This window comes from Pagrus major, chromosome 11 (genome assembly GCF_040436345.1).
Source record: "Pagrus major chromosome 11, Pma_NU_1.0".
NCBI lineage: Eukaryota > Metazoa > Chordata > Actinopteri > Spariformes > Sparidae > Pagrus > Pagrus major.
The window spans coordinates 13,607,410-13,624,787 of record NC_133225.1 but is presented as its reverse complement, the minus strand read 5'-3'; the positions used below and the strand labels follow the sequence as shown (position 1 = coordinate 13,624,787).

The following is a 17,378-nucleotide window of genomic DNA, read 5'->3' as shown; positions in this document are numbered from 1 at the left end:
AGATAAGGTGTGTTCAGTTGGTTGCAATTTGCAACCTCATTGCCACTAAATCCTACACACTGGACATTTAATGTAGCCCAGCACGTGTTATTGTATAGTGAGTGTTTGCTGGTTATCATATTTCTTAATGGACATCCTCCCACTAAGGTTTTCTCTTCCTCCTGGAGACTGCAAGTGTACAGTCATCATCCTCATGACTTTATGTGTCTGCTGGGAGCAGTGAATGCTTCTGTGGTTCAACACAGCTATCAGACGTAAGATGCAAGGTTGGCGTGACATTTTTCTTTACTGTGCAATACTACCACAGCTGCCATTGCATATTTTCTATTGTATGTCGTTGTTACTGTAATGTGCTTACTGACTACAATAATGCTCACTGACTGAAAGTAATCTGTGAATGCACTTGTGTACATAACATAATAAGACATGACTTTGGGAAGGTCGCCCACGTAAAATAAAGGTAAGATAATAATAACAATTAAAAAAAAGAAATCTCTCTTATACTGACACAATTTCACAGATCCTTTTGGTTATGCGGAGATAAGAGGACATTTTATTTTGGTAGCAGTGATTCACTGGCTGATGATATTTTATCCTGAAAGTCAACATGAATTAAATGTTTTGAGTGAGTTACAGCAGTTAGTAGATCAGATGAAGTCTGTACAGTATACTTTACACTATTACAGTAGCACGTAATGTTTTCTGAATAGTAGAGGTGTATCATAATATGAGCAAACCTCTGAGTTAGTTACCTTATCCTGTCTGCTTTGTAATTGTATTGCATCCAGCTAAACGTCATGATAGGATTATTTTTGTTCTTCAAATGGTGTTGGTGATACCGCGGATAAAGTGATCACTATCCTTGGTACAGTTCATCAACTTTTGTTTGTCATTCAAGTCGATTTTGGGACATCTCATTTAAGGACAGGATAATATTTCTCTCATTTGTCATGGCAACCTGAACAACTAAAGCTGCACACGGGAGCCAGAGTTTGCTGAAGGCTGTAATCTAGTGAGAAGGAGAATTGAAATGGGAAATGAGTCTTTTTATAGGCGCCCTCCTTACTGGCATCATTGTGTGCATTCACTGATATGTTGCTCATGTCTTTCCTCCGAAAGTCTCACTTCACAAACTGAAATGTATCTGTTGGCTATGTGGGAATTGATAAGTAATTTATCTCAAGAACAACAGAGAATATCACGGCTGGATGCGGTGAGAAAAATCAGGGTAGCCTACTTAAAAGCTACAGTGGGAACAGCATGTCTTCCCTTTTATGTTTTTGGCCCAGATTTGTGCCTTTTAGACTAATTAGCTTTCAATCTGAAAGCCAGATACAGTGATTCATAAAGAACATGATGTGATACAGGATGTCAAGATAACACAACATATCACAACGCAGTGCAATGTATGACATAATGCAAATTGATACGGCTGCCTCTCCACATAAATACAAGCCAGCAATGCAGTTTAGCTCCCAGAAATTACAAAAGCAATGCGGTTTAGCTCCTGCGAATTACTTTAGCGATTCAGTTCAGCTCCCAGCAGTGACTTAAGCAATACAGTTTAGCTGCCAGTAATTGCTTAATGCCGTTTAACTCCCAGCAGTTACTCAAGCAATGGAGTTTAGCTCCCAACAATTACTTAAGCAATGCAGTTTAGCTTCTAGCCTATAGTAAGTTTTGCATCCTTCAACCTCATCCCACTTTTACAACTACTCATACTCCTTTAACTGCTACTTCCAACATATTAAGGACAGATAAATAGTCTGCTATTTAACCTTGAAAGCCAGCTATGCAGTTTTAATGTCACCTTTTGAACATCTAGCATTCAAACCTCTTGTACAGTACACTAAGATAATCATTTCATCATAACTTTGCAATTTTACTGAAATAATGGAGAGTTTAATTCAAAATTAAACAATCTTAGAAGGGAACATCACTCTAGTTTAGCTTCTCACAGCTACTGAACAAGGGGTCTCAAGTAGGCAGGCGAACACACTAGGAGTACATATATCATGATAAAAGAAGGTTATTTGGATAAAAGACCTTTGTCTGTCTGCCTGCTTACCTGCTTATTTGCATCTTCAGTCGGTCATTAAATATTGGAAATGTCCCACTCTGGCTCAACTATCTTAATTTGGATTATTCTGCTGCCTCATACTCACCTGTCCGACAAGATGTAATTTCATGTAGCTTTTTAAAAACAGACCTACAGCTAGGGTTGTTTCAAAGTTTGGGAGTCTTGTGCACGATGTTTTGTTTATCTTTGCTTATTAGTTTAGCCTGTGTAACAGCTAAAACCGTTATCTACTGATCCAAGCCTCTGAGGACAACAGCTCTGAAATAGAAGCACTAGTAGAGCCAGGTCATTTGTTGGGTCGACAGCAATCAATACAGTTTTTAAACTCACAATAAGTCCTACATGGAAATGGATACTAGTGTAAGGCTGCTCAAGTAACATTTCTCTTTGAGTTCTTGTTAGAGTAAAAGCCAGCTTGAAGAGTTATACTGCAGAATAGTTGCATGAAAAATAGTCTAAGCAACACTGCACTTGTTTAAATTATACATTATACATAAATCATATAAAACCATAATGTTGGAAACATTGAAGATATATTGATTGTTTCCAGAAGACATGCAGTATTTTTGCCTAGTCAGTGTTTTCTTTGACACCTTATGGTCATATGATTGGTAGAATAATTTAAATCACCTAATTATCTGTATCACTGAGGAGCAGCACCTCGTAATGCAACTTGCCATTGTGAATTCAGAGGATTAGGTGGCTGGCAGTCTGTGTTTTTTGATTAGAGGTGTCCCTGAGGTCTCAAAACACAACTCCAGGGGGCACACACAACAAATACACACACACAAGGGCAAGGCAAATGTCTGCGGAACGCAACCTTTTTTAATTAACTCGATCCTCCTATGCAGTGAGGCGCCAGGCAGCTGTCTGCCTGTGCTGAGCCAAATACAATACAAGTGTGAAATGTGCTGTTTGCACCTGTTTTCTGTGCCAAAAGCTGTTTGTTTTACTCATTATTATGTCGCCAAATTTGAAGAGTCAATGCCTCTGGATGTCAGTAAATTAACTAAACTAACACTAGTCAACAGACTGTGAGTACATCCCGGAAGCTGTTCATGTTAAAGTGCTGTATGCAGTGTTCCAATATATGTTATACCATGGTGTCAAATGCTCGGTGACAGTGGAGGTGTGGTTCAGTTTGCTTTTGCACATAAAATAAAGGTTCATACCAATCGTGACATCTCAGACAGGCAGCAGCTCATAATAAGTAGAGTCCCTGGATCATTGTGTGAATTTTACCACCAAAGGTTGCAAAAATTAATATTGTTTTCACCAGAATTGTCTTGCTAGTTGGCAAATACCCCTGAAACAGTAAATAGACTATTATATGACTCGTATACCATGTGTACCACCATATAAATGTATTTTAATGTGTTTTACAGGTTATGATCTGTAGATCAGATGATCGGACTGATCCGCAAGGCCAGTGACGTTGTGGGAGTGGAGCTGGACTTTCTGACAGTGGTGTCAGAGAGGAGGATGCTGTCCAAGTTACATGTCATCTTGGACAATGGCTCTCCATATCCACTCCATGACGTGGCGGTCAGCCACAGGAGTACATTCAGCACTAGACTGACCCCACCAAGATGCACCACGGAGTGCCACAGGAAATCGTTCCTGCCTGTGGCTATCAAACTGTTTAATTCCTCGCTGAGTGTGGCATTATTGCTCTGTATATGTACATTTCTTGTATTTTTGTTTTGTTTTTATTGATATTGATATTATTACTATTATTATTATTATTTCTGCATATTCTGAACTTTGAATGGAAGCAGCTGTAACACAAACAATTTCCCCTCGGGGATAATAAAGTGTTTCTGATTCTGATTCTGATTCTGATGACTTCTGTGTATTGTGTTCAAGAGATATCTACTGAAGTTAGCATGCTGACCATCTGTCCCGGTCCATAGCAAGCATACTCCCCCAGAGCTCTGGACTCCTCTGGACCACTAGCTGCATGCCTAACTAAGCTATCTAGCAATTGCCAGCTACAGTTAGCAGCAGTTGGCGGTTACCCTGGTGAAATGCCTCGCCCATTTTGTTTTGAGTATATATACGGCAGGTGGCCAATTCTTACATATTGCACCTTTAACAGACTATTTAAACTACCTAATCCATAGGCAATATTAGCCTAATAAACAGTATGTATCAATTTACCTGTAATACCAATATAAATCTCTAAAGCTGCAGTGAACAAAAGCAGAGGTGGAGGAGTTGTGAAATGTTATTCGATTCTCCAGTCCAGACAAATGCTGTGCACTAAAGCTGTGACACAAGTTCAAAAAGAGAGCATTTGGAAGATAGATACAAGCTTTAAGTTCTGCAGTTTCAGACCCAAGAGATAAAACATCTCCATTCTCTTTGCAAATTGTCTCCCCTTACAGACAGATCATTGACTCATCGGCTGGCAGCCCTACCAATCGCAGATTCAATTTCCTGTTGTGCAATATATGTTTCTCCAAACTGTTGTGTTCATCAGATCGATTGCAACCATCTATAGGGCACCCTGTATCTCTCTTATTCATTTATACAGTGATGCTGTACGCCATTACTGTATCACTTCCTTTATTGTAGGACTTTCAGTTTTTTAGGAGTCAGCAAGGCAGCAACCGTAACCACTGAATGAATATGAAAAAGGGTGATTGTGTTGAGTGCATTTCCTTCTGCCTCTGATCATAAAAAACTAACCATCTGCAAATAGACAAACGCCACAGAGGAATAAATTACCTTTTGTTTCAGAAAGTGGAAAAAGGATGCAAACCAAACCAGCACTAAATGTGAAAGTATCTGTTGTGCACCCTCTCGATTATGTAATTATCAGGCTGCTGGCATCCATCATTTTCACTGAATGACAAGCAGATGGGCTGGCAACTCTGTAAAACGTTGCTATTCTTAGAGGGGACCACAATTCACCTATGATAAGTCATTGTCCTTGTTCAGTCCTCACAGGATTAGTGAACCTTGTGAACAAATACTTTGCTTGACCCTGAAACACGAGATAACATAATGCTTGTAAAAATGGGATGATGGGACAATACACCAATACTATTCCTTTCTACTAATGCACGAATGCACACAACAGCAAGCAGTATGTTTCCAACTGAGCTATAAAAATCCAGGGTCCATCTGGCGGTGGTATCAATCTATTTATAGCATCAAAAACCAACTGCCAACTACTCAGACATCGATAAACAGAAGTGTTAAAGATGCATTACAAATGTCTCTGAAAAACATAAGACTGAGAAACAATCCTTTACGTTTCTGGCATTCCCACAAGCCTCCAGTGCACGTACACTGAGAATGGATTTTCCAGTGAAGTAGGAGACATTTATGTCCAGCAGTTAAACTTGTGAAATGAAAACTGTGAAGGACTAGGTGCCATTTTGAGGATTATAATGTGGTAATTATATATTTTTTTCCTTTGAAAACTATGTCTGACACACATTAGAGAATTTTTATGTATGCCTTAATAAATGTGCTGAGGGGGATCTTCAGATTGCTCTACATTTATCGCACTTGGCATTAATGTGATCCTGATTCTCCCCGTGTGCTACGGGCAGTGATCCTGCCACATCAACACATGATCTATCCCGGGGGAAGTCAATCCCTTCTTAATGACTGGCCTTTGGCAAGCTGAGCTCTCATTACTTTTATCCACAGCACTAAGAGAGACATCACTTTTTAGATGTCAGTAATACAAATTACCTGTCTCATTTCTAATCCAATCTTACATTAAGTGCATGAAATATTAACGTTTTAGATATTCTGTGAGGGATAATGTTTGGCGATGTGCAATTAATATTGAGGTAACTTCCCTTTGGCTGCAGCTGTCACAGATGAAACATGATTCTGTGTTAGTTTTACTTTGTTAATACTGTATGAAAATCTCACTCTAGATCTCTTGGATCTCCCAGTAACTGTAAACAGATTCCAGTGTCTGCTGCCACTTCCTGGTCACAGTCACTAGAATGGATTCTTATAATCTCTCATAATCAGTGTGTGTCTGTGTGTGCTTGCAGATATGGACAACTTTCCTCCACTATATTTATCTAAATTTACTTGCAGGACAATATTTTACCTACAAATATACAGCTCATAAATGTTTGAAATGTGACAGTTGTAGTTTTTAGAGTAAATGTTAGTCACCTGAATCATCCTGGGTCTTATTTTTGCCTAAGTAAACTCCCCTCAGGGCCATGTGGGTGTGTAAGGATTGTACTTGATTTACATCTCTAATCCTGCTTTGTTTTGTTGCACCTGTTTGGTGGAAGAACTTTCCCAGAATTCCAGATTCCAGAATAGCGCCACCTGGCTTCAAACTCGTCAGCCAGAAAAGGTGGAAAGGCCTGTGGGTGTGCAAGACATTTAGGTAGACTAATGAAGTGTTTTGATCAAGTCATTTGATTTGTCCACAAAACATTACTGGAGCTTCACAGCAAACTACAAAAGAACAGTCAATACAGCTCGTCCAATGTAATGAAAGTCTCCAAAAGCCCAGAGATCCCAAACTGATTTGAAAAAGATGTTATTTACGCCCTCAGTGAGCAGTCGAGCTCATGCACCCACTTCAGAGGGCGCTAAATGCTTTTAGCTCAGCAGCTACAGTGACGATTTAAAGCTTAAAAGGGTGTAAATAACATCTTTTCAAATCGGTTTGGGATCTCTGGGCTTCCAGAGACTTGGATTACGCCAGACAACTGTATGGAGCACAATTTTTTTCTAGTTATTTTTGATGTTTTCAAAGAAGTCCCATCTACTTTAGCATGCTGTTGTTCTATAAAGCATGACTGGATTTTATTTTTGGGTGAACTTGAACACAAATGGGTTGAATTTACACCTTGACAGACATTTTTACAATGAAAGGTTGCCTGTGAACATTAAAAATGACACACAATGACTTCACTTGATATCCTCCCTTTTTATGAAGACTACATCACAGTACAGCAGGATGTAAGGACAATCAACAGATTTAAATGGCAGGGGGAGGCAGAGAGAGAGAGAGAGAGAGAGAGAGACTTGCAATATCACAGAAAGCCCAGCGGAGGTCAGTGTTTCTCCACCGGACGCCTCAATGTGGCTGGAGATGCCCCCCCCCAAAAAATGTTTATTATTAATCAACCAGTGTTTTTTGCAGACACAGGCAGGCAGGCACTGTACTGATTCCCTCTGTGCTTTAGCATCGTTGATAAGAATCCTAAAAATGCCTTTACCAGCTGACAAACTGCACAAAAGCGACGTGGGTCCGTGCTTTAAATCACATCCTAACAAAGGGAAACGGGACACTCAGCAGCAGGAGCGGCGGCGGCGGCGGCGGCGGCCCCTTTAAGACCGTTTCGGAATAATTAATGACGTCGCGCTGTAAACACGACTGACGCTCAGCTGCGTGGCCGAAGCATCCTCCAAGAGCCCAAGACCTCTCCAGGTTCCCGTGTTTATCTCTCGACGGGACCGCTGAAAGGCAACGAAAATAGCTGCGGTTCACCTCGACTCTCATATGTGGTCTCCAAAACCAAGACGACGACGGTGCTGCATCTGTCCTACTAAGTGCCATGGCTAGAAAGACGGACATCCCCTCCTCTAACTATGGTGAGTCGGTTCGTCTTTGTTGTAAACGCCAAGAGATTTTTTTTTTTTTTTCTCCCTCTGTGCTGTGTAACGTTATGACAGCGGGGTGTAACGGCATCTTGCTCAGCCTGGGTGATGTTTGACCCCCTTGCTGTGGTTCACAGGGACAGTAGCTAGCGTTAGCTCACGTTGTCAGCTGCTAACTATTTACTAGAGGCTATTTAACGGTTGACATCACATACGCAGCAGCGGTAGAATAACGTTTAAACGTTTGGACGTGTTAGCTTAAAATATCGTCTTTTTTTCCCCCAATCTGCTTCATGAATTATGCGTAATTTGGTTTACCAGGTGATTTAACATCATAATTTCTGCCTCGTATTGTTTGCGTGGTGTAAAAGTCACAACAATAAGTCTCAACACTTTCCTCCTCCACTTGTCGTCAACGCGGTAGCCAACGTTAACTACCGTGTGACGGAATGACAACACAACAATGTCTTCGTCAGAGCCGCAATTGACGACTACCATCGATTTAATCTTAATCGACAAAGCAATCATTTGGTGTAATTAACCTTACACTGTCAGAATATAGTGGGGGAAAATGCCCATCACTTTTACCCAAAAGCTCAAGGTGATGGCTTCAGATGGCTTTGTTTTTTCCTCCAGCATCAGTCCAAATAGCTGGAGATATCCAGTTCAGGACAAAGAAAAGCAGAAAGATAACGTGAATCGTCAACGATAAGAAACTGTAATTAGCTGGAAAATTAGAGATTTCAACGATTAGTTGATTATGAAAGCAGTTACAGGTTGACATCCATCAGGAACTGCAGCGGGTTTCTGTTGTAAACGCGTGGTTACACGGATATTACATAATCTGTTTTTGCCTTGCATTGTTTATATTTGGGAAAAGGAGCTCATGTTAGGAGAACAATAAGTCTTATCGCCACTTTCCACCTCCTCTGTCTCTTCTCGCCCACACCGAGGGATAATTACAACATTTTAACAACTGCAGTCCAGGTAGTGCAGTTAATAGAGAACAGTTTTGATAACAAAGGATTTGTAGTCTCCGAGTGGCATTTTCGCTGCTCTAGGTGTATAGATATATTTAATCCATGGGCAGATTTTCTGTCCATTAGCCCGCCTTAGTAATCATGTTGTTTATCACAGCAATATAATCCTTTATCATCACCAGATGCCACACAGTGAGTGTCTCTCCCCTGAAACAAAGAGTCATTTACACTGGTGATTTTTAACATGCTGGTGGCTTTTCTTGGTTTGATGCCAGTCCTGCACAACTAAGAATATTATGTTCTACATTTTGTAATCCTCAATGAAATCAAAGAAAAAATGGTATTTAGTGCTTCTTTCGCAGTTGTATTCTTGGTGTCAGTGTCTAGTTACTCGCAGGCTACTGATGTACTGTGCAAGGCTATCATGGAAAACTCAATTGCCAATGAAACCCAGGCTAATTTATCCAGCACACTGACAAAGGAACTAAATGGAGCATTTCTGAGCAAAAACGTTGTTTTTACATGGCTGTTGTTAAGGAGAAACCTAAAGGGGCTCTATGTAACAATTTGTAGCAATTTATATGTATTAATCACTTTTGTTTCGACCATATATGAGTGGATTGTAAATAAGACCTTTCCCTTCTCTCTCAGTTGCCCATACAAGCCCGTTTACAATTTGTTTGTAGTTGTTTAATGCTGCTGGACTGTGGATTTCTTTGTGAAGGACTGAAGAAACGATTTTCTGTGACAGTCCAATGGATGTGACTGTATGCACGTTCTCAAGTGCCTCGCCTCAGTGCAACAGTAGCTAACATTACTTTAGAGATGGAGTCCACTAACACAAAACTAACTACCAGCTTCCAGCACGACACAGAAGTTACATATAGCCCCTTTTAATCCAATTTGCCTTATTGAACTAAAGGCAGAGCAACATCACAAACATATATATGCTATATCCAGAAGTTTACATAATTATAAACTGTTTGATTTAACACGAATGCCAGTGTCAGGGGAGTCATCTGCATCATTATCTGTTACAAATGCATCATATCATCCATCTCTGTTCAAGTCTTAAATAATAATTCCCCCCAAGATGACTGTCAGGGAGAATCTTCAGAGCCTTGATCCTTGTAGTATCTGTACAGTTTGAGAGTGACGTGGGCGTTTTCAAGTCTGCTCCTCCTGACGGCTCTTGATGTGGAAAAGCTACTGTGTGTTGCTGTTATTTCCCCACATGCTGACCCCATGTGTCCCACAGACCTCATGACTACAGCACTCTGCCAATCACGCCTGCAGCCTGTCAGCTGTAGTTGATTCGCGCTGCTCTCCGCAGACATGCATCTCACCACTGGGGCCTTCAAACCCTATCACTCCCTGTTTGAAAGTTCAAGCTGGTACTTTACAGTGTACCATGAATCTGACGTTCATAGAGATTATGTGTGTGTTGTATGTAAAACACAAAGCAGAGCCTGTGTGTCGTTATTATTATTACATATATATATTTTAGATAGAGTGAATGTGCATCATTACAGGGGTTAATATATGCATACAGTATACTTGCATTAGCTTCTATTGCTTCAACTCAAGTGCTTCTCTCAAGAGAATTACATACAGTATGATATAGTGAGGCAGTTTAATTAAGGAACATAATTTTGCTCTAACAGCGTCCAACGACCTAGCTAGTGGAGCATGGGATGGAGTTATGGTGACTGCCTGTGTTTAGGTCAGCTGCTTTATGTTAGTGGCTCCCTGGTGCTTTCGTTCCATCAGCTAGCTTGGCAAAAGAGCAATTCAGAGTATTTTGGGCTCACAACTGAGCAGAGACCGACAAGACAAATATTATATCAGCGTTCTCTTCCCCCGCAACTAATGTTACACACACTGTATTTGTTTAAATACGGGCTAAATGTGGAGTGCATAGTAAAGAAAATAACATTTGTGCTTGCTGGTAATGTACCCAGCATTTCTGGATTTCTTTTGTGCTTTTTCATTGTATTCCAAAAGATGAAGTGGATGAATCGGTCCAGTATATTATCCTCTGTACAGCTCATTGGATAAATCTTGTCCATAACAGAACTGTGTGTATTCCAATTTCATTGCTTCAGAATTGAAATATACATGTAGAAAGAAAAGGAGAGGTTTTTTTTAGACTTGCCACATTGCTTTGACACTTAATTGTCACACAACAAGAAACAGAAAATCAGAGACCAGTTTCTCCATGAACAGTAGTCACAAGGCATGTTTTGTGGAAGAAGTGCTACTTTTTTTCTCAACAGAAAACCCTCCCACTCTCTTGCGCTGCAACTAAAGATTATTTTCGTTATCGATTCATCTGTTAATTATATTCATGATCAATCCATTAATCAATTTGTCTACTCAAAATGTCAAAATTGTGAAAATTGCTCATCAGAGCTTCCCAGAGCCCATAGTGACGTCTTCATATTGCCTCTTTTGTTCAACTGACAGTCTAAAGCCAAAACACACACACAAAAGGCAAAATAATCCTTACATTTAAGAAGCTGGAACCCGTAAATGTTTGACATGAAAAATGACTTGGGCAATTCATCTTCTTATGAGTGACTAATTGATTCATTGGCTTATTATTGCAGCTCTGCTACCTTCTTGAAAGAAATCAGTTCTGGGAAAACACTAACTGAAGCAGAGATAGATAGCTCAAGATGAGGGGGTGTCATGATGTCACTGCATGTAAACATTAGATTGTCACCTAGCTCCATTATATAGTTGGATTTTTATTTTAATGAACAAATATTGCATGTTCCCTCATAAAAAACATCAAAAATACTTGAGAAGCATAATGTCTTTGCAGCTGGTTGAACTACTCGCCATCCCACCATTCACATTCAGCAGTTCTCCGCTTGCTCTACATCCTACATTCAAGTGTACTCTTGTGGTTAGTATATTATATAACGTTTCTAACTATGTAGCAAGTGTTCAGTGGGCTTACACTGTACTGCTGAAATGTTCAGTCAGTCAGAAAAGCAGAGAAATGGCTCATAATCATTCTGTGACAGGTTTGTAAGTAACAATTTAGATATGAGTTCCATTTACCACAGAAAGTGTTGAGTCGGGCACACTGTTAATTAACAAATTTCTCGCATGGGCAGCTTCCCTAAACGCTGCATTTTTATACAGAGTCAATGCAGAGTCTTGACAGAAAGCTGAGAGCCTTAGTTTAGAATCAAACGTTCACAGCTTCTTCCTGTGAAATTGCAGTCAGAGAAGGTTGTGCCTCAAATGGCCCATTTTGCACCCGAGACTAAGTGCTATTATGGGCTTTTTAAGTGTCACTGTCCTCTGCAAATACTCATCTCAAATGAAGACCGATGCTCACTACGTACTACTCCCACACATTTTATTAGTCTTTATGGCATTTTTGCTCATTATTTTTAACAAGGTTATGTTCTTTTGCTACTAATTTCATGTGTCTTCTCTCAAGAGATAGTTGTGTCAGTGGCTGGAAGTTTGAAGTATATTATTCACACTAATGATAGGGTGAGTCAGTAAATAATTTCAGAGATTCACTTGTACACGGTGGCAAGCACTGGGTGGTTATTTGTTCGAGTCTGTAAAAATGGGACATTTGGCTGTGAAGGGGCTGACTAAGAGACAGCAAGGGGACTTTAAATTTCTAATTTGCACTACAAATATAGTCAGTGCTAGTTTGTGACTGGAAGGCTAAGTGACGTTGACAGTGATGTATGAAACACAACCCAAATATGCGGTGGAAAATGAGTGAGAGATACAGCTACATTCATGCTAGACACGTAGGTTTTGAGTCTCGGGTGCACAGTGAGAGTTGAAATTACTTTTGATAGGTCTAATGAGCTAAACGATGCAGATAGCTTTATTGAAACAAATTAATTATTACCCCAAGAACAAAAGAAGCGTGGTGTTCCATTGTTGTAAACATGCTTTTTTCACACAGGTGAGAGCCCTGCATTGTACCTTGAAGGTTTGCTGAGATGTCAGGGTTTTTGTGACTTTGACACTAAATAGAGTTGGTTGTGTTGATGTGATGTGACTGCTGAAAGGCAGAGGGGAAGAGGATTCCCTGCTGGAGAACACAGATGGAAAAGTGATAGTAATATTGACCAAAGCAAGTCACTCTCCTTGCTTTAGGGTGCGTAAAATAATTGTACTCCTACCTAAAGGTGAAAATCACCTAGTTTAGGCAATCTGATTTGTATAACCAATGACATAGATTCATTAAATCACATTTACCAATCTTGGAGCTCATCAGCAGATAATGATTTGGGCATCAGCCAATATTTCAGGTCTTCCGCTGTAGCCAGTTGATATCCGGATATCCAATTTGCAATTTAGACACGAGACACATGTTTCGTATGTACATTTTTAAAAAAGCCAATAAAAAGCTAAATGATTGTCAGACGATAGCCAGTGGACTACAAATAGACCATAAACGGATACCAGAATACTTGCAAGATCTTCTCCCTTGCCCTCAGATTATGCATTCATATGTAGATCTTTTTATCAAGATAACATGAGTACATTAACATTTCTCTCTGCTTCTTGCCACCAGAGAATCAAGATCTGAAATCTGTGATAAACTGTGACACGCTTATGCATTAATGAAAAGCCACATCATGGACAGTCAGTGAGAGACTGTTACTTCCACATGACCTTCAGCTGTTTACTGGCTTTTTGTCAGTGCTCACTGTTGTGGAGTTTCGGCTTGCTTGACCATTCAGGAGAGATTTAAAAAAAAACTCAGAGACACCGATGACTTAATTTGAAGTAGTTTATATAACATGGCCACAGAGGAACAACATAACAGTACAACTGTATGCACAGTGTAATGCCAAATCAATTCCTCCTGAACCTCCCCAATGTTCAGGTTATATGCACAGCTCAGGATGCACCCCTCCCATACATGGCTATCTGTTTAACAACAAATAAGTGGAAAGTTACTGCAGAGCTACTCACCTCTGACTTAGTGAGGAATAGAGAGCAAATGCGTAGAAGACGGTCAATCTGCTACCGCAGATAGATCGAAGGCCATCCTGTGAGTTTACATAAACAACAGCCTTGGTTTGTCAGAGATCTGTTTTGTAAGCATATCTACAGCTGCTTCAAACTGCTAAGTTTGCAATGACCATGAGAGATATAAACTCACAGATCAAGAGGTCACTGTGCCCTCATCCATGCATTATTGGGCTTGGTCTCCTAACCTTATGTGTGGCACATACGAAACCTTATCCTGTGGAGGAGCCTTAGATTTTTTTTCCCCTAAACTCACAGTTAAAAAAAAAAAAAATGCAATTGATCAAAAACAGGCTGTGTTCTTGACCAGGTTCACCCTGACATGTGTAAATAGCAGTTTCATACGTCCTACCATTAGGAATCTGGGTCCCGTTGCATCCTGCCTGACATAAAATATAAAACTTTGATGTATGAAGCGAAATTAAGATTTCGGTGTTAACAAACACTACAAAAAATCCCCATCGTAATTATCCATTTAGTCAATTAATGAGTCCTAAAAATCCTGTTTTCCTAAAACATGCAGATAAGTCTGCCTACGGGGTGAGATTATTTACAGTAAGATGTTTTCATTGCAAATTAACTGGTTTTGCCTCATTCTTTCTTGGGTTTTCCAGATACCAACACTAATTTCTAAACCATACCTGGGTACAAGGAAGCTGCATAGGAAAAATGTGGAATTAGTATAACTGTGTTTCTTCACCTTGGGGTCAATATTTCATATTTGCATATCAAGATGTGGCCTGTCTTCTTATGTTTAAGTCTTTCTAAATCCAGGCCAAAGCCAGTTGAGCCTGTCACTGATCTACAGTAGCAGTAGTGAGTCTTGTTTCACAGGAACACAGGGCTGCTACTGACATGCCTGTAGGCTCCCACAGAAGTAACCAAGGTCACAAAGCCCCAGCCACAATACTGCTACTTCTCCTCTCGGAGCAGCAGGCTAGCTGTCAGCAGCTGACACTCTCAGATGCTAACTCCCCTCTTGGGGGTCGAATCCCAACCCGGATCCCACTACTCTCGGCTTTTAAAGGGATGTCAGCTAGCAATGTGTCTTTGCTTCCCTCTAAAATTCTGCACAATAAACACTGTTCATGCACTGATTGGAGTTAAACCAATGGGCTACCAAACCAGATTTGCCAAGATATGCCAAGTGCTCGGTCCTCGACCATCTGCTAATAGTTGAGAGGATCGCAAGGGACAATGTTAAGTAAACCCAAACCAGAGATCTGGATGTTGTTGTCTTGTCTCAATAAGGAGACAAGCACTTTGAAGGTTGTACTGTTCTCCAGAGAGGGAGAGTAAGAGCAAGGCAGGGAGGATGTTTTTGGATTCAGAAGGGCGTTAGAAGAAAGGCAGAGAGAAAGAGTGTTCTGGTGCTGCTACATGGAGAGTGTTTGCGTGTATTATCTCTCCACATTTTAATATCATGAAGAAGGAGAGCCATCTGGAGCTTTTTAACCGCTTTGATTCTATCAAAGATGGACTCCAAATCTTCCTTTTTTTCTTTTCTGGAGAGTGTGGGAGACTTGTGTGATCATAATGCTGTTCCCGATTGTGAATGTGTGTGTTTTTCATGTTTGTGCGAGAGGGTTAGTGGGATGTGAGAGTGTTGCCTGATTCAAGTGAAACCTTGCCAGAGAATTTCTGCCCCCCATGTCCCTCTTGATTCCTCTCAATTTGTGAGTGTGTTTTTCTCATTCATCTGTGAAACCTTGATAGTGAATCTTTGCTCCACAGTCTCCGTGATGACCTCATCCTGGTCTCTTATCCTATCACAGCTTCACTAGCTCTTTTATCTTCATGGCAGTAATCCACCGAAGCTGCTTTGTTACTAGAGTGCCATGCACCAATCGGCAATGTTGTAGGAGAAACCTGAGCACTGCTCATTTTTAAATACAGACTAGAGGAAAGCATAAAGCCCCAAAGCCACGTTACTGATGTTGCTTTCCTCTATGGATTGGCAAAAAAGCCTGTGCTTTCATCAAATATGAATGAACATACAGCACAGCATTCAGACTTACAGACCCTGACTTACCCTGCTGAGCAACATCATTATGCTGAATTTTTAACATACTATTTTCTTTTCTTTTTTTTTTGCTTACTTATAGCTGGATCTAAGCCCAACATAGCTTTTACAGAAGTGCAACCTCACAGCACTTCACTCTCTCCAGGTCTTGGAAATGTTTATGAATCAGCAGAGTGAAAACAAAAAAAAAAAGGAGTCCTTTCCAAATGGCCCCTCTGACCCAACCCATGTAGAGCACCTGCAGTGTTCGAGCTGTTTGCCTGACCACGGTATGAAAGAGGCCTGTGTTGGACAGTGGAGCCTGGGGACACTGGTGCCTGTGTCTGCCCGCGTTGATGTGTCTGTGTACTGGATGTGTTTACCGACACGAGCTGAGAAACGCTGAGGAGGGGCGTTGTGGAAACTGGATAGAGAAAGTGAAGAAAGTTTTACTCTGGAGGTTGTGATGTCAGCGCTCGACTGTATGATTTATACTCCCGGCAATTTTATATTTGACACTTATGTGCTTCATGTAAGGGCTTGACTTTTTCTATATCTGCTATTAGCTGATGCAATTTCATTCACTGGTTATCTTTGCTCTCAAATCTCAAAGTCACACTATTATCTGTAGTATTATTTGCTACATAAATAGTATATATCCATATATACTATATACTGTGTATATACTATATACTGTACTATACCAGAGCCCCACCAATACTGGACTTTTAGAGCATTTACTGATATCAGGGGGTAAAAAAAATCTAATATTGTTACATTGTCTAACACATGCCTTGTAATTTTTTAAATGATTAATATCTTATAAATGACTATAAATAAAAACATTGACACACTCACAGATGTTGATAGACAGATATATCAGTGTATATCTATACTGCTATACAGTAAATATTATAGCTGCAACAATTAGTCAATTTCAAATAGAAAGAAAATGAATAGCCAACTATTTTTAAAGTGTATTATTACACACAACCGGTAAACTGACTTCACTCATTTTAAAGCAAAAATGCCAATATTTGCTGGTTGCAGCTTCTTAAATGTTGGTGGGACTAAAGAAGCAATGTCACTTCACTTTCAGCTCTGGGAAATTGTAATGAGCATTTCCCACAATTTTCTGACATTCTATGAAATAAGTATATATACTGTGTGTGTGTGTGTGTGTGTGTGTGTGTGTGTGTGTGTGTGTGTGTATCCACAGGAGATAGAGTAGGTGCACAATTTAGTCTTCTCCCTAATAAGTCGATGAACTGCTTCCGTGACTTTCTCCTGAAGCTTTATCGCTCCAGGCTGGGTTGTCACATCTGGCTCTCTTCCAGCACAGGCACTATGAAGTTGATTCTCAGCAGTCAATCTCAGCACATACTTCAGTATCTGTCTGACAGTAGGTACGGACTTTAAATTGAGGCATTGTCACAGTGCCTTTTAATCTTTTTTCATAGCTCATATCAATCCTCTACTGGTGGAAGGAATTTTAACACATCATTTTTATGTGTGTCGCAGACATAATGTGATGTTAAGTCCTCACCACTGTAAATTGATCCATAGATCTTGTTGCTATGGCAGACGAGCTGCAAATGCAAATGGATTTAGGGTGCAAAGATTACTGCCAAAGTCTTTGTCTGATCCTGATGTGTAATTCCTCACCCAGTCCAGCCTCATTGCCACATGCCTTTGATTA

The 17,378-nt window shown here is 40.2% G+C and overlaps 1 protein-coding gene across 1 annotated transcript in view; it reads left to right on the top strand.

Moving 5' to 3' along the window:
- The first annotated feature begins 7,505 nt into the window (after positions 1–7,505).
- Positions 7,506–17,378, top strand: part of slc44a5b (solute carrier family 44 member 5b) — a 35,128-nt gene continuing 25,255 nt past the window's right edge. Inside the window, exon 1 of the mRNA XM_073476373.1 lies at positions 7,506–7,669. Within this exon, the coding sequence (XP_073332474.1) occupies positions 7,633–7,669 (37 nt within the window). The 5' untranslated portion in view covers positions 7,506–7,632. The remainder of the gene's footprint in view (positions 7,670–17,378) is intronic.